The 21,351-nt window shown below is 48.2% G+C and overlaps 1 protein-coding gene across 5 annotated transcripts in view; it reads right to left on the bottom strand.

Moving 5' to 3' along the window:
* ALG14 (ALG14 UDP-N-acetylglucosaminyltransferase subunit) overlaps window positions 1-21,351 on the bottom strand; it is a 44,788-nt gene that overhangs the window by 4,999 nt on the left and 18,438 nt on the right. For 2 of the 5 annotated variants that reach the window (XM_068166267.1, XM_068166268.1), the window contains exon 4: window positions 7,315-7,517. In XM_068166267.1, coding sequence (XP_068022368.1) covers window positions 7,315-7,517 — 203 coding nt within the window. The other 3 variants (XM_068166269.1, XM_068166270.1, XM_068166271.1) reach the window with 3 other exon arrangements.

Here is a 21,351-nt window from a genome sequence, read left to right as displayed (position 1 = left end):
GTCCAAGGGCAGGAGATTGAACACATCCAAGTGCCGGGTTCTGCACATTGGCCACAACAACCCCATGCAGTGCTACAGGCTGGGGTCAGAGTGGCTGGAGAGCAGCCAGGCAGAGAGGGACCTGGGGTTGCTGGTTGATGGTAGGCTGAACATGAGCCTGCAGTGTGCCCAGGCAGCCAAGAGGGCCAATGGCATCCTGGCCTGCATCCAGGAACAGTGCGGCCAGCAGGAGCAGGGAGGTCATTCTGCCCCTGTACACTGCACTGGTTAGGCCACACCTCGAGTACTGTGTCCAGTTCTGGGCCCCTCAGTTTAGGAAGGAGGTTGACTTGCTGGAACGAGTCCAGAGAAAAGCAACAAAGTTGGTGAGGGGTTTGGAACACAAGCCCTATGAGGAGAGGCTGAGGGAGCTGGGGCTGCTTAGCCTGGAGAAGAGGAGACTCAGGGGTGACCTTATCACTCTCTACAACTACCTGAAGGGAGGTTGTAGACAGGCGGATGATGGTCTCTTCTCCCTGGCACCCAGTACCAGAACAAGAGGACACAGTCTCAGGCTGCACCAGGGGAGGTTCAGGTTGGATGTTAGGAAGAAGTTCTATACAGAGAGAGTGATTGCGCTATGGAATGGGCTGCCCGGGGAGGTGGTGGAGTCGCCGTCATTGAGAGTGTTCAGGAGGAGACTTGCTGGGGTGCTTGGTGCCATGGGTTAGCTGTTTGGGTGGGTTGGATTGGTTGATGGGTTGGACACGATGATCTTGAAGGTCTCTTCCAACCTGATTTGGTTTATTCTAATAAAGGTTTATTCTAATAAAGCAGCCTGGAGGTTATTGGTCTCGTGTGTGGTCTCAACATGGGCCAGCAAAAGGGGAGGGATATCGAAGCACTGGCTGAGAGCCAAGGAGCTTCTTCAAACAGCTCACGCAGTGCTTGCTTGTGCTCTGCCTTATGGTGACCAGTACCAGCAGTTTTCTCACTTGGGTGACTGTCAGATCTCGTGCAAGAATACAGATCAGTTTGCTTTAAATGCACACTTTTTGGGAAAGCTCTCATTTTATGCGGCCAAATTTCTGAAGTGGGTTTTTCTGTCCCATAACACAGGCATCACTCTCCCAGTGCATTCTCTATTGGCAATTAAATAAGCCTCAGTTAATTGATCTTTGTGTGTTCATCACATGCTGCTGCTTGGATGCCATTTGTGGCAGCACAGTGGCTAAGGTGCACTGCTAAGTTCATTTGGGTGCGAGACAAGGATGGAAAAGAAGACTCACTGTGGCCCCTTACACAGATCTAAGAGGGTCTTTTTGCTACATGATCACAGATCACAGGATGTTAGGGACCTCTGGAGGTCTTTGAGTCCAACCTCCCTGCCAGAGCAGGACATTGATCAGATCCCCTCCCAGCCTTCTCCTCTGCAGTCTAACCACCCCCAGGGCTCTCAGCCTCTCCTCATCAGGCAGTGCTCCAGTCCCTTCAGCATCCTTGTAGCCCTCCATTAGACTCTCTTGAACAGATCTCTGTCCCTCTTGAGCTGGGAAGCCCAGAACTGGATGCAATATTCCAGGTTAGGCCTCACTAGGGCAGAGTAAGGAAGAGAGAAGATCTGTATCTCTAAAATGGCCAATGTGCTATTTGTATACAGCAATCTTTTGTTTCAAGGCATTACCTGCCATCCGTTAGGACAGACTGTTTCTGCGTGAAGCCAGAGCTCTGAAGAACTGTGTGGCTACAACTTAAGGAGTTACTTCTGGGACTTTGACTATTGCCCCCAGAAATCCTCAGTGGCTTGTGAAATGTTACAGAGCAGCACAACTTTCTTGGAATGGTGACTGCAGAGGGGGAAGAAATTGGACTCGCTGGCTTAAAGCAGATCAGTCTGCTTAGCATTCCTCTGGCAGAACTTGGAAACCATCTCCCAAGGTGTTTTTATCAAGAGCCAACCTTCTTCTCATTTTGGTATTTTATTGGAGTCCAGCTGACACTCCTCTTTCATCTGCCATTCCTCCTCTTCCAAAATAAAATTAGCCTGCTCTGTTCATGTACATGCAATCTATATTCTCCATGAGAGGACAACCAGTTCAAAAGAGAAGTAACTTTGAATATGTAGTATCTGACAGCTAAGGTGTATCTAGATACAACGATCTGGTAGCTACAATTCATTTAGAATTTGCCTTCCAGGCTAGGACTTGGGGAAGGAATTTCTGGAAGTCTTCTTTTCTTTTGAATCTTTGCCAGTTTTGATAATGCTATAGCCATAGCTATAGCTCAGGGGAGACCTCGTTGCTGTCTACAACTACCTGAAGGGTGGTTGTAGCCATGAGGGAGTTGGTCTCTTCTCCCTAGCAACCAGCACCAGAACAAGAGGACACAGTCTCAAGCTGCGCCAGGGGAAGTTTAGGTTGGAGGTGAGGAGAAAGTTCTTCACTGAGAGAGTTGTTAACCATTGGAATGTGCTGCCCAGGGAGGTGGTGGAGTCACCATCCCTGGAGGTGTTCAAGAGGGGATTGGATTTGGCACTTGGTGCCATGGTCTAGTCATGGGGTCTGTGGTGACAGGTTGGACTTGGTGATCTTTGAGGTCTCTTCCAACCTTGGTTATACTGTGTGTGATACTGTGTGTGATAAAGTCAAACTTACTTTCTTTAAGAATACATTTCTTCCCTACTTGCTTTAAATCCATAAGATACTAATGTTAATGGAGAAAAAAAAGGTGACCTACTTCACTCCAGATGTCCTTCATAGACATAATGCCAATGTGTTTGCGTCAGTGTTAGTATTTAAGGGAGAGAATGAGACACAGCAAAACCCAAGAATCTAAAGATAAGAAATCCACTCTGTGACCTTTAGCTTTTGGGATAGACACTGGGAGCAGAGTTTTCTGTTCTTCCATATTGGGAGCAGAAAGAGTGCATTTTTCTCCTATAACAGTGATAGCTTGGCTGTACTCACCTACCAGACCCAAAAAAGATAGAAGACTAGACTAGACTAGACTAGACTAGAATTAACCAGGTTGGAAGAGACCTTTGAGATCATCACGTCCAACCCATCATCCAACACCACCTAATCAACTAACCCGTGGCACCAAGCACCCCATCCAGTCTCCTCCTAAACACCTCCAGTGATGGTGACTCCACCACCTCCCCGGGCAGCACATTCCAATGGGCAATCACTCTCTATGAAGAATTTCTTCCTAACATCCAGCCTAAACCTCCCCTGGCACAGCTTGAGACAGCTACTTAACAATAAAATGCTACTTTACTTCAGCTCCACCCTGCTTTTGGGATGAGCTTTCCAAGGAAAAGCCAATCTTTCTAATAATAACATTTCCTTTAGGAGCATTGAAGTCAGGAACTCTTTCCTGTGTCCTGTGCCCTATGGTGGTGATGCAGCATTTCCTTGAAGGCTTTGGTCAGGGTTCAGGGGTGATCGTTCTGTTTCTGAGCTCTCCTGAGCAGTTCTAGCTGGTTCAACTTCAGACACTTCTGGGTCATTCCTAATCCAAGTTTGCACTCACCAAGACTGATCATAAACTGCCAAAAAGTAATTGCCCTTAACTTAAGCTGGCACTTGATGCAATCACCAGTAAGGAAAATTGCAGCCAGCTGAAGGAGATGGGAACCACCCCAGTCTCTCTGAGCTGGTTACCCAGATGAAAGCCCACTTTGTAGGTGCTGTGCTAACTTGTGTTTCCCAGGCTGACCAAGCAGAGTACAGAACATGCTCTTGGGGGAACACAGGCAGAGATACTCTCAAATTTGCTCTCCCAAAAGGCTGTCAGGAAGTAAATAAGTCCTTCAAAATGAGATTCCTTCACATCTCATGGTCTGGAGCAGGTCAGTGTTTCAGAATAGCCTCTAGTGAAGAAATCTACTGTTGCCTTCAGAACACTGAGATGGGAGGCTACAAGGTTGAACAGGCAAGTGCTTTCCTTTAGCAGCAGTCATTGCCATGCAGGTAACAGGTGGAAGAAAATCCCTGGAACTCCCCAGTATTCAAAGGCAGACTCATAAAGTTTATGAACCTGCCATCTGAAAGCACATCATAAAACAATGTCCCACGCTGGGCAGGGCTAGGAGGGAGGAACCGAGCAGCCAGAGCTGCCTTCTCTCAGGTAGAAACCTAAAGCAGGATGAGGACAGGCTACACTTTGCTTGTCTCTGAACAGAATCATAGGATCATAGGATCACAAGATGTCAGGGGTTGGAAGGGACTTCTGGAGATCCTCCAATCCAACCCTCTGCCAGAGCAGGACTATAGAATCCAGCACAGGTTGCACAGGAACACATCCAGACAGGGCTGGAAAGTCTCCAGAGAAGAGGACTCCACAACCTCTCTGGGCAGCCTGTTGCAGTGCTCTGGAACCCTTACAGTGCAGAAGTTCTTCCTTGTGTTGAGGTGGAACTTCCTGTGCAGTAGTTTCCATCCATTGCCCCTTGGCCTATCCCAGAGTGCAAGTGAGCAGAGCCTGTCCCTGTCCCTCCCTTTTGACCCCCAGCCCTCAGATATTGATAGACATTGATCAGATTCCCCTCTCAGCCTTCTCCTCTCCAGACTGAACAGCCCCAGGGCTCTCAGCCTCTCCTCACCAGGCAGTGATCCAGAAGCAGCAAGTGAACTCAGCAGCTGTTTAGGGCCAAGCAGTCTAGGGCTGCCTTGCTGGCAGGCCAGGGGCTGTTGAGGCACAGGCGGTGGTGTGTGAATGGAAGCATTCATTTCCCTTCTTCTTATTCTCATGCTTCTCTATGCCACAGCATGGGGATCCCCTACTGCTGCCCCTCACTCAGAACAGAGGAAGAGGCTGCCTCCATCCTCATTCCCCTCTGCTCTAGTTCCCTTGCAGAACATAGCACTAATCTAAACTACCAGCAGCCATAATAAAGGCTGCTGTATCTCCACCAAGCTATCTGTGGTCCTGATAAAGCAGTCCTCACTCCACTCCAGGGATAAGAAGCCCTTGCCCACATCAAATTTACTTCACCCAGGTCATTTTCAAGGACCTGAGTATGTACTGCACAGACAGTCCTTTCCACGTAGTCTTAACTCATTAACTGTTCTGCTCTTTAATGTCAACATAATCTGGTTTAAAGCCTCCTCACAAACCCTCTCTGTTCTGCATTCACATGTAACCACATCAAGGGACTCTACTTATGTTGATGATTATTAAACCTGTTGGACAGGTTATAGCAGCTGGCTCCCCCACAGGGCCTGGCAACATCCTGACAGTAGCTTTCTCCATGATGTTTTCTCATGCTTGCTAATGATTTTCTGCTTCAGGTAGACTATCCTTCTAGACCCTTGCTTCCTAAGAGCAGGAACCACCCTTTGTGCTCATCTAAATTCCAGCTCTCATACCCTACCAGAACAGCTGCAGCAGCATTTTGCCATCTGACACTGAGGCAAAGGCTTCAGAGAGCAATTCTCCTCCTGCTGCAGCAGCCAGGCTGTGCTCTCTGCGGAGCGCTTCTGCTGCTCTTGGAGCTCTTCTTGTTGCCTGTGTTTCTGCAGCCACACACAGAGCTCTCTGTGCCTACAGATGTGTTTACATTGCTTCAGAGGTGTGACAGTATGTGGAATGACATTTTGACAGATGAATGGCAGTGCTGAAGTAGACCTTTCCATGCTTAGCTACACCAAATAACTTTATAGAGTTGCTCCCATTTGCCAGGACAAAAGGCTCAGCACCTATCGTATGGCTGGAAGGAAGGTCTTTAAATGAGAAATCAGGAGGTACTGAAATTCACATTCACTGCACCAGGAAAAGAGAGGGAACCTCTGCTCCTTCTCCTGTTACAGGATCACAGGATGTTTGGGGTTGGAAAGGACCTCTGGAGATCTTCTAGTCCAACCCTCTGCCAGAGCAGGGCCATAGAATCTAGCACAAGTCACACAAGAACACATCCAGACAGGACTGGAAAGGCTCCAGAGAAGGAGACTCCACAACCTCTCTGGGCAGCCTGTTCCAGTGCTCTGGGACCCTTACAGTGAAGAAGTTCTTCCTCATGTTGAGGTGGAACCTCCTGTGCTGCAGTTTCCATCCATTGCCCCTTGTCCTCCTGTCACAGGGCACAAGTGAGCAGAGGCTGTCTCTGTCCCTCCCTTTTGACCCCCAGCCCTCAGATATTGATAGACATTGATCAGATCCCCTCTCAAGTCATCTTCTCTCCAGACTAAACAGCCCCAGGGCTCTCAGCCTCTCCTCACCAGGCAGTGCTCCAGTTCCTTCAGCAACCTTGTAGCCTCCGTTGGACTCTCTCCAGCAGATCCCTGTCCCTCCTGAAGTGGGGAGCCCAGAAGTGGATGCAGTATTCCAGGTGAGCTCTCAGTAGGGCAGAGTAGAGGAGGAGGAGAACCTCCCTGCATCTGTTGGACACACTCCTCTGAATGCACCTTGTATTATTACTGATAGTAACACATCTTGTTTTTATTATTGTTTCCAACATCATGCTATTGTTACATATCATTACTATAGTCTTATATTACTATATTATTATTATCATATTATTATTACTGATAGTAACACTTTCTCCTTTTCTCTATATTAGAGACTGAACCACTTGAGTTTTCCTCAGTGGCAGTTTGCTCTCTGTGATGTGAGCTCACCAAGGATTTTGCTTGTGAGCTTTGAACCAAGTGCTTTGTCAATCTGTAAGTGCTCTGCTGGCAGCATGACACTTGCCACCTTTTAATTTATCTTAAGAAATGAGCAGCAACTTTCAAAACGTGCACTGCAGCATATAAGGGACAGCTCTGATGAGCCCAGAGCAAAACTCCTGCTGGTTTAATGCCTCGGGGGTTTTAGAAGGCTGTGAAGGACAACCTGTCATGAAGCCAACTTACTATAACTGTTTCCTTTCTTCTCTAAGGATTCACAAGGGACTTCACTGCTAGCATACAAGAAATAAAGCCTGTTGTGCCAGAACAAGACTTTGTTTCTTACCACTTGGAAAACCACACAAAGTTTCCTTACAGGAAATGTTGCACTCATACAAATCCCCGTATTTATTTGTAGACAAAAATTGCCATTCACAGAGCAGGAAAACTAGATGAAAAGAGAGAGAGAGAGAGAGAGAGAGCACAGACCTAAGGCCATTGTAGGCTCTTGGGGAACAGACCTGCAGAAGGGATAAATAGAGCTACATGAAAATGTACTTCAGCGTGGGCACATCTTTATTATTGTTTCAATAATCAGGCACCAGCCCGATTTCTTCACAGGGGAAATAAACTACTACCTGAATGCATTTCTGCAGTCAGGAGCTCACAGAGTTTAGTTGAGGGAAAACTCCCCTGGGGTTACACTACTCGACCAAGATACACTGACCTGGGGTATTTTTCCTTCAGCTCAGGCCACTGAACGATGAAATAATCTGACAAGTAGTAGAGAATCCTTCCAGACAAGGATAAAGTTTCCACGCGGCAGATGCTCTCCACGTACACAATGACTGCTCTCTTTATTCTGAGAAGCCCAAGGAGGAGAGCAGCTATACAGACAGGAACACATGTTCCTGGCCCATTGCACAGTATCTGAAAGAGAGGAGACATTTTGGAAGAGTAAAAGATGAGCAAAGAATTGTAAGTGTGCATATTCACAGAATCGCAGAACCACCAAGGTTGGAAGAGACCTCAAAGATCATCAAGTCCAACCTGGCACCACAGACCTCATGACTAAACCATGGCACCAAGTGCCACATCCAGTCCCCTCTTGAACACCTCCAGGCATGGTGACTCCACCACCTCCCTGGGCAGCACATTCCAGTGGCTAACAACTCTCTCTGGGAAGAACTTTCTCCTCACCTCCAGCCTAAACTTCCCCTGGCACAGCTTGAGACTGTGTCCTCTTGTTCTGGTGCTGGTTGCCTGAGAGAAGAGACCAACTCCTTCCTAGCTACAAACACCTTTCAGGTAGTTGTAGAGAGCAATGAGGTCTCCCCTGAGCCTCTTCTCCAGGCTAAGCAACCCCAGCTCCCTCAGCCTCTCCTCACAGGGCTGTGCTCAAGGCCTCTCCCCAGCCTTGTTGCCCCTCTCTGGACACGTTCAAGAGTCTCAATGTCCTTCTTAAACTGAGGGGCCCAGAACTGGACACAGGACTCAAGGTGTGGCCTAACCAGTGCTGAGTTCAGGGGCACAATGACTTCCCTGCTCCTGCTGGCCGCACTATTCCTAATGCAGGCCACGATGCCATTGGCCTTCTTGGCCACCTGGGCACACTGCTGGCTCATGTTTAGGTAGCTGTCAATCAGCACCCCCAGGTCCCTTTCTGTTTGGCAGCTCTCAGCCACTCTGACCCCAGCCTGTAGCTCTGCATGGGGTTGCTGTGGCCAAAGTGCAACACTCGGCACTTGGACTTGTTGAATGCCATCCCATTGGACTCTGCCCATCTGCCCAGTCGGTTGAGGTCCCTCTGCAGAGCCCTTCATACAACGTTCATCATAACAAGAGAAATTACTTCCAAAGATACTTAGAAAACAGAAGAGTGAATATGATAAAAAAGGGGGGAGGGGAATGGGACAAATGAAACTCCTTGCTTCAAAGTGGCTGCCAAAAGAGATCATCTTTCCTCACATGTCAAGGACCAGGAGAAGAGCTCTGAGATGGCACAGGAAGCAGAACTCCTTGACTCATAAGTATGTGACTAAAGCAGCAGCAATCTCAGTCAAAGATTCACAGATTCACTCAGGTTGCATCAGGTTGGAAGGGACACTCAAAGGTTATTCTTGTCCAACCCCCCTGCAGTCAGCAGGGACATCTCCAACAAGAGCAGCCTGCCCAGGGCCACATCCAGTCTGACCTCAAGTGTGTCCAAGGATGAGGCCTCAATGACATCCCTGGACAGCCTGTTCCAGTATAATATGATGAGAGGCTCAAGCACTTGGCTGTGATCAGAGGCTGAGGGAGCTGGGCTTGTCCTGCCTGCAGAGCGAAAGCTCTTGGGGGAACAGGCAGCAGCAGCAGGGCTCTGATCCAGGCAGAGTGGAGCAGGCTCATGACCATGGCACAAGATGCAGGGACAGGAGGCACTGGGCTGGAGCCAGAGGGTGAGGGTGCCTCTAGAGAAATAATTCTGCAGCATCGGGAGGGCCCTCACTGGAAGCTCAGATTAAAGCATAATGAGGCCAAAGAAGTTTGATTAGGGTGACTAAACCTGGGATCCAGTTATAAACCTCCTCAGCTTCAGCTTAAGTCAGCAAACACTTCAGGAGTTGGGCAAAAAAGTGCTGATGAATTTGGACCTTTACCAGAAGGTGCTGACACCTGTGGCTGGACTTCTTTTAAGTATTAATAAACACCACTCTACAGAAACAAGCATGTGGAAGGAAGGCATTTGGTTTATCCAGGCCACAGTCTTGTAGCGGAGGATCTGCCAAACAGAAAGGGACCTAGGGGTGCTGATTGACAGCCGCCTAAACATGAGCCAGCAGTGTGCCCAGGTGGCCAAGAAGGCCAATGGCATCCTGGCCTGCATCAAGAATAGTGTGGCCAGCAGGAGCAGGGAAGTCATTGTGCCCCTGTGTAGGACGACGGAGATTGGGAATCAATACGGCTGACCAATGTGATCGAGTATTGTTCCTTTATTGTTCCAGTGTTGCAGGCCCATGGTGCAGGCCTGAGGTGCAGGCCTATGGAGCAGGCCTGTAGTGCAAGTATAGCACGGTAAAGTGTAGAAGAAACAGGAGACAGGAAAGGCAGAAGTGCGTAGCAAGGCAACTGCTACGACTTATATAAGCTCGGAGTGCCCTGTTGGCACAGCTCCATTGGTTCCCTCTGAGTGACCACACATTGCACTGTTACAGATTATTGGTCCAACTACTAATGACACAACGAGGTTGTTGATGCAGGTGCATGTCCTGTTGTCCCAAGATAACTGTCCATGTTTATAGCTACCAGTGTCTTGTTTTAGTTACATGCTGCAGGCACAGCACTGTTTTGCTACACTGCTGGCTGGCTCTGCATTTATGGCCTACCACCATGTCAGGCTCTAGGCCTGCACTGCCAGATTGCTCACACTGCTCGTCGCTGGCATTGCCACACCCCTGTACTCTGCACTGGTTAGGCCACACCTTGAGTCCTGTGTCCAGTTCTGGGCCCTTCAATTTAAGAAGGACATTGAGACACTTGAAGGTGTCCAGAGAAGGGCAACAAGGCTGGGGAGAGGCCTTGAGCACAGCCCTGTGAGGAGAGGCTGAGGGAGCTGGGGATGCTTAGCCTGGAGAAGGGGAGGCTCAGAGGAGACCTTATTGCTGTCCACAACTACCTGAAGGGAGGCTGTAGCTAGAAGGGAGTTGGTCTCTTCTCTCAAGCAACCAGCACCAGAACAAGAGGACACAGTCTCAAGCTGTGCCAGGTGACGTTTAGGCTTGAGGTGAGGAGAAAGCTCTTCCCAGAGAGAGTTGTTTGCCATTGGAATGTGCTGCCCAGGGAGGTGGTGGAGTCACCATCCCTGGAGGTGTTCAAGAGGGGATTGGATGTGGCACTTGGTGCCATGGTTTAGTCATGAGGTCTGTGGTGCCAGGTTGGACTTGATGATCTTTGAGGTCTCTTCCAACCTTGGTGGTTCTGCGATTCTGTGAAATACAATCATCAGTGTTAACATAACAAGAAAGTGATGTTCCTGTTTTAGATCTTGGTACACTGAAAACCAGATTGCTTAAGAAGTTTAAGCCTGGGTATGCTGAGTATCAAAATTGATTTCTGGCAAGGAATTTCTTACTAAACTTAACTACTGCCATGTAATCAGCACTTTTCTGCACTGCTGGGGGTAACATGGAAATAAAGAGTTCTTTCATCAAATCATGACCCCATATCCTATAAACTCATATTGCCTTGTTCCAAGTTCAGCAGCTTGGCAAAGATATTATACTGGGGGGAGGGGAGAGAATATCAGAGCTTCTGTTTCAGGGCTGGGGTCGAGGCCCCGTCCCTGGAGGTGTTTAAGCCCAGGCTGGATGAGGCTGTGGCCAGGCTGATCTAGTGTGGGGTGTCCCTGCCCATGGCAGGGGGGTTGGAACTAGATGATCCTTGTGGTCCCTTCCAACCCTGACTGATGCTATGATACTATGATACTATTTCAGAATGGGTTTTGTCCCTGCTTGGTGACAGGATTCCACTGATAAACTGACTAACCATAATGACACCTTGGCCTCAGCTAAAAGCAGCATCAGCTTTGGAGATAGATTATCAAATGCTCTCACCTATAAACTTTTCTGTGCCTTTATGATGGCCTCAGGAATCCAGCTTGGGGTTGTAATGACCATACTGCAGCTCTTTCTTATCAGAATCAACATAAAGCAGAACTATTCTGCTCTGATTGTTGATGTGAAATGAGCTATTTACTCATGCCAGACTTGCTAACATTTTCTGACAGCCCCTCAACAAACCACATGCTGTGCAGTGTTTGAATCTCCAAATGCTGGGGTGTCAGCAGCCACAAATGCTTGTGTGACAAAACTGCAAGGGTGCCACTCTTGTATAGTAGCAATTCTACAGCTGAGAAGCAGAGAAGCTGAACAAATCAACTTTACATAGTGGGTTTTTGAAATCAGAGCAACACACTATGGCTTCAAACCTCCTGCTGAACCTGATTTCAAGTAAATCCACGCTGGGACCTGAAAATCCCATTCCCTCTACAATCTGCTGAGAATGAAGATCTGGGTTTTATCTATTTTGCTTGGCAAGCAAGGATATAAACCAACCCCACATGCTGTCTTTTAGCATTCCAAAGACACTGTTCCATACCTGTGAACTAAACCATGCATTTTCACAGTATCACAGAACTGTCAGGGTTGGAAGGGACCTAAGGATCATGCAGTTCCAACCCTTCTGCCATGGGCAGGGACACCTCACATTACATCAGATTGCTGAGAGCCACATCCAGCCTGGCCTTAAAACCTTCCATGGATGAGCCTTCCACCATCTCCCCGAGCAATCTGTGCCAGTGTCTCATCAGCCTCATAGGGAAGAACTTCTTCCTAATGTCTAACCTAAATCTCCCCTCCTCTAGCTTGGATTCATTCCCCCTAGTCCTATCCCTAGCTGACATCCTAAAAAGTCCCTGCCCAGCTTTCTTGTAGCCTCCTTAGGATACTGGAAGGCCACAATAAGGTCCTCTCAGAGCCTCCTCTTCTCCAGACTGACCTCAGTTTGTCCTGACAGCAGAAGAGCTCCAGCCCTCTAATCATCCTTGTGGCCCTTCTCTGGACACATTCCAGCATCTCCAGATCCTTCCTGTAACAGATGCTCCAGAACTGGACACAGTGCTCCAGGTATGGTCTCATGAGAGCAGTATAGAGGGGGAGAATCACCTCCCTTGCCCACTGGCCACACTTTGCTTGTTGCAGCCCAGGCTCTGGCTGGCTCTCTGGGCTGCAAGTGCTCACTGCTGGCTCATGTTGAGCTTCTCACCCACCAGCAGCCCCAATCCTTTTCTTCAGGGCTGCTCTCAAGCCACTCACTGCTCTATTTCTCAGTAAGTTTGCTTAGTTTGCACTGATGTTGATAGTGCTATTGAAACAGAGCTACTGAGACCTAAATTAAGGCATCTTTAGGTATCTTTTTTTTTCCACTAGTGGTATTTTTTTACTGTAGTGCAAACATAGATGTAGGATGCAATTTGCAGTGCTCTCCTGTGTCTGCAGTGAAAACCCACCAGGGCTTCTGCTGCAAAACCTGGTTTGTTTCAGACAAGTGCATAAGAATCAGCAAAAGAGTCCAAAAAAGTTATTATTAACTTTTTTTTTTTGTTGAGTTGAATATTGAGCCAGACTACTGATTTCAGATTAAAAATTCACCTTCAAGTGAACAGATAAAAAGGGGCACCGCTGCTAACCAGTAATGTGTCTTTCCCTTTCCTGTAGTACTGCTAACTGGGGTACAAATACTGTCTCATTTCCACTGCTCCCCTGATCTTTTTTTCTGTTCCATTACAGTCCTTACCTCAGTGTCTTCCATTTCATTGTATCATAGTATCATAGTATCAGTCAGGGTTAGAAGGGACCACAAGGATCATCTAATTCCAACCCCCCTGCCCTGGGCAGGGACAGCCCACACTAGATCAGGCTGGACAGAGCCTCATCCAGCCTGGGCTTAAACACCTCCAGGGATGGGGCCTCAACCACCTCCCTGGACAACCCATTCCAGGGCTTCACCACTCTCATGGGGAAGAACCTCCTCCTCAAGTCCAGCCTGAATCTCCCCACCTCCAGCTTCATTCCATTCCCCCTAGTCCTATCACTACCTGAGATCCTGAGCAGTCCCTCCCCAGCCTTCCTGTAGGCCCCCTTCAGATACTGGAAGGCCACAATTAGGTCACCTGGGAGCCTTCTCTTCTGCAGACTGAACAGCCCCAACTCCTTCAGTCTGTCCTCATAGGAGAGGTGCTCCAGCCCTCTGCTCATCCTCATGGCCCTTCTCTGGACACCTTCCAGCACGTCCATACTCTTGTAATAGGGGCTCCAGAACTGGAGGCAGTACTCCAGGTGGGGTCTCACCAGAGCTGAGCAGAGGGGGAGAATCACCTCCCTTGCCCTGCTGGCCACACTTCTCCTGATGCAGCCCAGGATCTGATTGGCTTTGCGGGCTGCAAGTGCACATTGAGAGCTCATGTTGAGCTTCTCCTCCCCCAGCACCCCCAAGTCTCAGGGCTGCTTTCCAGCCAGTCACTGCCCAGCCTGGATTTGTACCTGGGATTGCCTTGACCCAGACGCAGGACCCTGCCCTTGGTCTTGTTGAACCTCCTGAGGTTGGCTTGTGCCCACCTCTCCAGCCTGTCCAGGTCCCTCTGGATGGCCTCCCTTCCCTCCAGCGTGTCTGCTGCACCACACAGCTTGGTGTCATCAGCAAACTTGCTGAGGGTGCACTCAATGCCACTGTCCATGGCACCCACAAAGATGTTGAACAAGACAGGTCCCAGGACTGATCCCTGAGGGACTCCGCTTGTCACTGGCCTCCACTGGGACATGGAGCCATTGACAGCCACTCTTTGGGTGCGGCCATCAAGCCAGTTCCTTATCCATCTAGTGGTCCACCCATCACACCCATGTGTCACCAGCCTGGAGCCCAGGATGTGGTGCAGGACATTGTCTCTCTGTACTCCTCCTCACCCCCTGAGATGTTTCCCACCCACCTTCTCTTCCCTGGTTTTCTTTGTGATCTCTGATATTGATCTCCCTGCACATCCCTATTCCCAGGCAGCCTTCCACCTATCCTCCTCCCAGACTTGTACTGGCTCTCCACTCTGGTCTTCTAGCTTCCATCTCCTATGAAAGCTCAACCCAAGTGTCTAAGGCAAGGAGTGAGGTCTCTTGCTCTCCACAGTCTGACACAGAAAGCTAACCATCTGATTAGGTTGGGTAGACATTCTAACATTCACCTCAGCTCAGAAGTTGAGAGATGTAGAAGATACTTTACACAAAGCTGAATTGCTACAACCATGGTCTCTTTCAAGCCACTGATGCACTTCATCCTCCTTCCTCCCTTCACTAAACTTGGCTAGTGGCTCCAGGTGGTTTGGTACTTGGTATTCTTGTGTCTGGATGCACACATAGAGAGAAATGCTAGAATGAATTCCAAACTAAGTGCACTCACAGAAGATCAGGTAATGGGATAGCAGTGAATGGGTTTGTTTGTGAAGGTGGATGTAGTTCTGAAGGCCACACTGAGTTGCTGTTAGTACTTTGCTGAGGTGCAAACCAGAAAAGCAATAAAATACCTTTCCTCCATCCAGGTTTTTGATATCATGCACTAATTTATACCTTCTACTGATTTTGTGACTTGTAAGCTGCTTCTCAAATGCCCTTTGATTCATGGAAAAGTGCTTGCATGCAGAGAAAGAGGACAAGGAAAATGATGGGCTAGGCACCTCTAAAACACCAGGATCTGATCACAGCTCATGCCCTCTGATCTCTCCCTTTCCACACAGACAAGCCCAAACAAGGCAAAGCAGATGTGGCTTTACAGGATCTCTGCATGCAGAATTCCTGTAGAATACTCTGCAGATGTTGCTTTTCTAACATGCTTGGGTTTAGGAATTTTCCCCTGAAAAAGACTCTGTAATAAACCTGCTGAAGCCAATAGATAACTAGATCCCTGCCTGAATCTGGGGTCGTGATCTGTAAGTCAGAACTACTGATCAATCTTTGTGGTGATTAGAAAGGAACCTTCAGCTAGCCTTCAGTGTGTCTAGAGGCACATTGTACCTACAACTGGTGTAGCTGCTCTTGTGTTAGAGTTGCAATTCCCCTCCAAAAGTCTAGTCTGGCCAGTTCTACTTACTCCCTCTCACCCTGTCAATGGGAAGGGAGACCAGCATTCCTGCTGCTTGGAATCCAGCTTCATGCTCTCATTAAGGGATAGAGGAAAACTGTGAGAAAACAAGAATACACATTGTAGAGAGGAAACCTTGTGGGGCCTCTGATCTAGAAATGCTGCTGTTCAGCCCCTGTCAAGATGAGAACTTGTTGGTGGGAAGGAACTGAATAATCTCCAGCCTTCCTTAAGCTCGTGAGAGAAGAGAAGCTATCCTGTACTGAATTTTAGAACACCATTCAAAAGTAAATTTTGGAGAATGACTGATGCCTTCCACCTTGAAAAGATCAAGGCTTTTGTTCTCTCCCTCCATCAGAACACAAGTCTCTCTCAGGGAATCCAGTTGCAATCATCAGCATGCTGTGGAGAAGCAGCAGATAGCCACTGGGCAAGAAGGGACCAGAGCCTCTCCAAGGTCAACCAGCTGCTCAGGGTAAGCCTTTCCTAACACCTATTGACTTTACCTACAAGGCTGCCTGCAGGGTTATTTGCATTGCACGAGAGATGCCTGCAAAGAACTCTCAGTTAGTTTGGTTAAGCTTTCCTTGGTGAGGCAGCAGCAAAGGGGGGAAAAAAGCCAAAGACCATTTTTGTGTCACCTTTGTGACCTCTAGAGCTGGACTTTCTTGGTCACTGGGCTATGCAACTCTGCTGCCAACAAGCTGTAAGGGATTGTTCCAGGAGCCATTTCCTTCAGCCACTACTGCAAAGAAGTGTCCACCTGTTACACTGGTTCACTGCCTGCCTGGCTTCAGAGTTATAAACTAAACCCTACATACCAAAACCCTCTACCATTTCAATGCTGCCAGTCTTTTAAACAGCACAACAAACTAATCAACCTATTAGTGGAGGTTTAGAAGTAGAGGATCTGAATACAATGTTTATACTTAGCAACCCTGTCTCTAAATCTAATTTCATGTTAATCACTTTCATTGAAGAATAGAACAATTCTTGCCTTTTGTTTCAGATATTTTCTCCAACTGCTGAAAGCAAACAGGCTAAGCCAGCAGTCTGGCACGCTGGGAACACTGGCACATGGCACTGCTGCTGATAAAAGCTGCTTTGGAGTTGGTGAATGCAGCACTGTAGCAGAGTGACATTTACCAGCTCCAACACTGAAAGCACAGCTCACAACTTCACTGGCTTTAAAGGTCAGGCCAGCGGTTAAAACAAAAAGGAGCAAGGCAGAAAGCTTGCAGTTTTCCTCATAAATATGTCAACATGCATTTGGTGCATGCCTTTAATGGACCTGAGTACTGCCTACCTTCCCAAATGAAAGCAGGCAAAGGCAGGACAACATAAACCCAGTAAAACAAGAGGAGGAAAACTAGTGTGAGAATTGCTTTGCGTGAGAAACTGTCAGCACCTGCTGCTCTCTCCTGAACTACTTCCACAGAGGTTGGCCTTTGCCACCTGCACAAGAACCAAAAAACTGCCCAGCTTTCTGAGGCTGGGCAAGCTTGTGGTGTGGGAATGCTCACTGCTGCCCAGGGGGATGCACATGGGTGAGCTGCGCTGCTTGCCAGCTGCACAGCTACCTCCTGGAGTATGTTGAGGGCACAGCTCAGGCCTTGTTATTCCTGGTACAGCTCCTTTCTCCACAAATAGAGGTAAGAATAAGGGAACACATGGTAGAGGCAAAGACAAAACTGACCCAAGCTGAGTTAACTGCATGATTTCTGTATATTGGTGTCAGCAAAGAGGCCTGCTTTTTAACAATACAGGGGGGAAAACAAGAAGGTATTTTCTGTGTGGGCCTAAAAGCAGTCATTTGTTTGTGGTTCTGCTGTGCTGCTAAAACTCAGCTTTTGCTGATGAATACTTCATTTGAGTGGTTATTTCATGTTTGGGAACAAAAAAGTAACTGTTCAGCCCGTTAAGGTATGAAAGCTCAGAAGGTATCCCTGAGGTTTGTCAGGAAAGCCAGGCAAATTTGAACAGCTGCTCCTGCTATTTTAAGAAAGGCAAGGGAAAAGGAGAGTGGATTAAAAAAATAAAAGGGAAAGCATGGAAGAGAGGAAGCAGGAAATTAACTTGAATTCAATTGAAAAGAAGCTAGTGCTCTCATAGAAGGGACTTAAGAAAAAAGCTTGCCTGTTTCCAAATAAGATTTCATTTAAAACCAAAAGAGCCCCAAGCAAATCCCTTAATTCCCCTATCAAGAAAAAGGAGGAGAATAAATCAACCTCACTCTGCTCTGGTGAACAGTGAAGACCATCTACAGATCTGACAGAACTCCTCCTTTAAGGGCAACAAAGCTGGTGAGGGGTTTGGAGCACAAGCCCTGTGGGGAGAGGCTGAGGGAGCTGGGGCTGCTTAGCCTGGAGAAGAAGAGGCTGAGGGGAGACTTTATTGCTCTCAATAACTATCTGAAGGGAGGTTGTAGAGAGGAGGGGGCTGGTCTCTTCTCCCAGGTAACCAGCACCAGAACAAGAGGACACAGACTCAAGCTGTGCCAGGGGAGGTTTAGACTAGATGTTAGGAAGAAATTCTTCATAGAGAGAGTGATTGCCCATTGGAATGCGCTGCCCAGGGAGGTGGTGGAGTCACCATCACTGATGGTGTTTAGGAGGAGACTGGATGGGGTGCTTGGTGCCATGGGTTAGTTGATTAGATGCTGTTGGATGATAAGTTGGACATGATGATCCCAAAGGTCTCTTCCAACCTGGTCTGGTCTGGTTCTATTCTATTCTATTCTATTCTATTCTATTCTATTCTATTCTATTCTATTCTATTCTATTCTATTCTATTCTATTCTATTCTATTCTATTCTATTCCATTCCATTCCATTCCATTCCATTCCATTCCATTCCATTCCATTCCATTCCAAAGGTATGTCAGCAGAAAGTTCCTTGATGTAGACTATACTTAGCAAGTTTCTACCTTGATAAGCAAAGCAAATTCTGGCATTAGAGTAAGTTTTCCAAGGTTCACCAAGCGGAGAAAGCAGGCAGAGGGATTGCAATCTGTGTGTTTGGTAAGTATTCTGATTGTCCTTGCTTGTTCTCAGTTGATGATAAAATGCCCAAATGCTGTGTTGTTATGCAAGCAGGACTTGAGGTTCAACAAGACCAAGTGCAGGGTCCTGCATCTGGGCCGAGGCAATCCCAGGCACAAATACAGGCTGGGCAGTGACTGGCTGGAAAGTAGCCCTGAGGAGAGAGACTTGGGGGTGCTGGTGGACAAGGAGCTCAACATGAGCTCTCAGTGTGCACTTGCAGCCCGCAAAGCCAATCAGATCCTGGGCTGCATCAGGAGAAGTGTGGCCAGCAGGGCAAGGGAGGTGATTCTCCCCCTCTACTCAGCTCTGGTGAGACCTGTAGTATTGTGTCCAGTTCTGGAGCCCCTATTACAAGAGGGATGTGGAGGTGCTGGAAGGTGTCCAGAGAAGGGCCAGGAGGATGAGCAGAGGGCTGGAGCACCTCTCCTATGAGGACAGGCTGAAGGAGTTGGGGCTGTTCAGTCTGCAGAAGAGAAGGCTCCGAGGTGACCTAATTGTGGCCTTCCAGTATCTGAAGGGGGCCTACAGGAAGGCTGGGGAGGGACTTCTCAGGATCTCAGGTAGTGACAGGACTAGGGGGAATGGAATGAAGCTGGAGGTGGGGAGATTCAGGCTGGATGTGAGGAGGAAGTTCTTCCCAATGAGAGTGGTGAAGCCCTGGAATGGGTTGTGCAGGGAGGTGGTTGAGGCCCTGTCCCTGGAGGTGTTGAAGCCCAGGCTGGCTGAGGCTGTGGCCAGGCTGATCTAGTGTGAGGTGTCCCTGCCCATGGCAGGGGGGTTGGAACTGGATGATCCTTGTGGTCCCTTCCAACCCTGACTGATACTGTGATACTATGAATAACAACAACAAAGCGCCACAGCAAGCTACAATATGTGGAAGCTTTACAAAAACCAGCCTTCAGAAGTTCTAGAAACAAAGGAATAATAATAAATCTTTCACAAAGGCAGCAGAAGTAACAATAAACACAATCCAGTAGCACAGAAATGCAGAAAACTAACAGGGGGCAGCAGAATAAGCTGCATTGACAGCATCAGACAGACAAAGCCTCATCATGAGACTACAAATCTGACTGCTGGAGCAACCTGAAGGCCTTTTCAGAAATAAGGGAAATGGAGTATTGGATGATTCCAGTGAAGGGGAAGCTGAACAGACATGTTCAGTGAAAGCCCAATACAGGTCCTTGGAGACTGAAAGGAAACCACCACCATCAAAACCCTACTGTAGGAACACTCCTTTGTGTGTAGGGCTAGGTTTGGACTCCTGTACTCGCAGAATCATGGAATGGTCTGGGTTGGAAGGAACCTCCAAAACTCATCCAGTCCGACCCCCCCACAGTCAGCAGGGACATCCTCAACTAGATCAGGTTGCCCAGTGCCCTGTGCAGCCTCACCTTCAATAGCTACAGGGATGGGTCCCAACCACCTCCCTAGGCAACGTGTTCCAGTGTTCCACCACCCTCCTGGTGCAGAACTTGTTCCTCACATCCAATCTCAACCTGCTGTGCTATAGTTTGAAGCTATTGTCCCTTGTCCTGTCACTGCAGGACTTTGGGAACAGTCTCTCTGTAGCCTTCTGCAGGTACTGGAAGGTCTCCCCAGAGCCTTCTCTTCTCCATGCTGAACACCCCCAGCTCTGTCAGCCTGTTCTCGTAGCAGAGCTGCTCCAATCCCCTGATCATTTTCATGGCCCTCGCCTGGAGCCTCTCCATCAGGTCCATGTCCTTCTGTGTTGAGGGCTCCAGAGCTGGCTGCAGCTCTGCAGGTGAGGTCTCAGCAGAGCAGAGTAAAGTGGCAGAATCCCCTCTGCTTTTGATGCATCAGGTAGGAGCTAAGGGTTTTTGACATTTGGGGAGTTTGTTGTCTTTCATTATTTCAGAGTGGATTAAGAAATGGTTTTGTTTGTGTGGGTTTGGATTGTTTTTCTTTTTCTGTTTCATTTTGCTGGGGGGAGATCTGTTGTTTCTGTGGCACAAGTGAGAATCTGCAACAATTATTTTGTATGCTGCCATGCAGATTACAGCATCCTGCCAGCTCCTCAACCCTTGCTTGTTTTTAATCTCTTACTCGTTTGAAATATTCACACTCATGCCCTGCAGGTGAATTTCCCCCCCCCCCCCCCCCCCTTTCACTTATGGAAGTACTGAGTGCTCCCCACAAAGGCAGTTCTAATCTGGATTCTTGGCCTCCATTGTTCCCACTTCCTGCCTCATTCCCAAGGACCTGGTTCCACTGCCTGCTCAGTGAACAGCCCCCAGACTTGTGGGAAGCACACTGCCAGCACCACAGCCCTGCAGCTGTGTGACCTGCTTTCTGAACACGGCAGGGGCTCTAACTGTAAAGCATCTAAACTAAAGATGCTCTGACAAAAGCATCTGTGAACAGGTATCTCACATGTTAATTACAACTACAGTTAACTACATATTAACTATCATTGTTACTTTAGGAGCTCACAGCCAAGGTGCAAGCCTGGAGTGTCAAGAAACCTGAGTTGTCCTCACAGAGCTCTGCTGTGGATTCACAGGAGGGACGTGGGGCACAGCACTTACTTTATGTCATACCCACAAGCAAAGCAATCATTTTCTCCTCACAAAGGATCCATCAAAATTCTGCCTGTATTTCAGGTGAATGGTGGCAGGCCCATCCTGGGTATTAAAAGGTCTTTTCAGCCATAGCTATGACCTAGGTATGTGTAAGCAGAATGGGACATGTGAGCTCAGCACACTCCCAGCACAGCTGCCAGCTGGCCACAGCCCTTCTAATCCACCCCAGAATGGCATTGGCCTTTTCTGGCCACAAGAGCACATTGCTGGCTCCTGGTCAACCTCCCACCCACTAGGACCTCTAGGTCATTTTTCCCTTCACTGCTCTCCAGCAGGTCAGTCCCCAGCCTATACTGCTCCAGGAAGTTGCTCTTTCCCACGTGCAGGGCTCTACCCTTGCCCTTGTTGAATTTCATTCCGTTTCCAGACTCATTTTCATTAACACCCTGAAGCAAAACTCAAATTTAGATGGCTTAACCTGGTTTTCTTTTTAGACTATACAATTTGTATTGCTGAA

Source organism: Melanerpes formicivorus, unplaced genomic scaffold (genome assembly GCF_026170545.1).
Source record: "Melanerpes formicivorus ecotype bairdi unplaced genomic scaffold, bMelFor1.0.p_v2 SCAF_99, whole genome shotgun sequence".
NCBI classification, from domain to species: Eukaryota; Metazoa; Chordata; class Aves; order Piciformes; family Picidae; genus Melanerpes; species Melanerpes formicivorus.
This window is presented reverse-complemented; position numbering and strand designations above follow the sequence as displayed.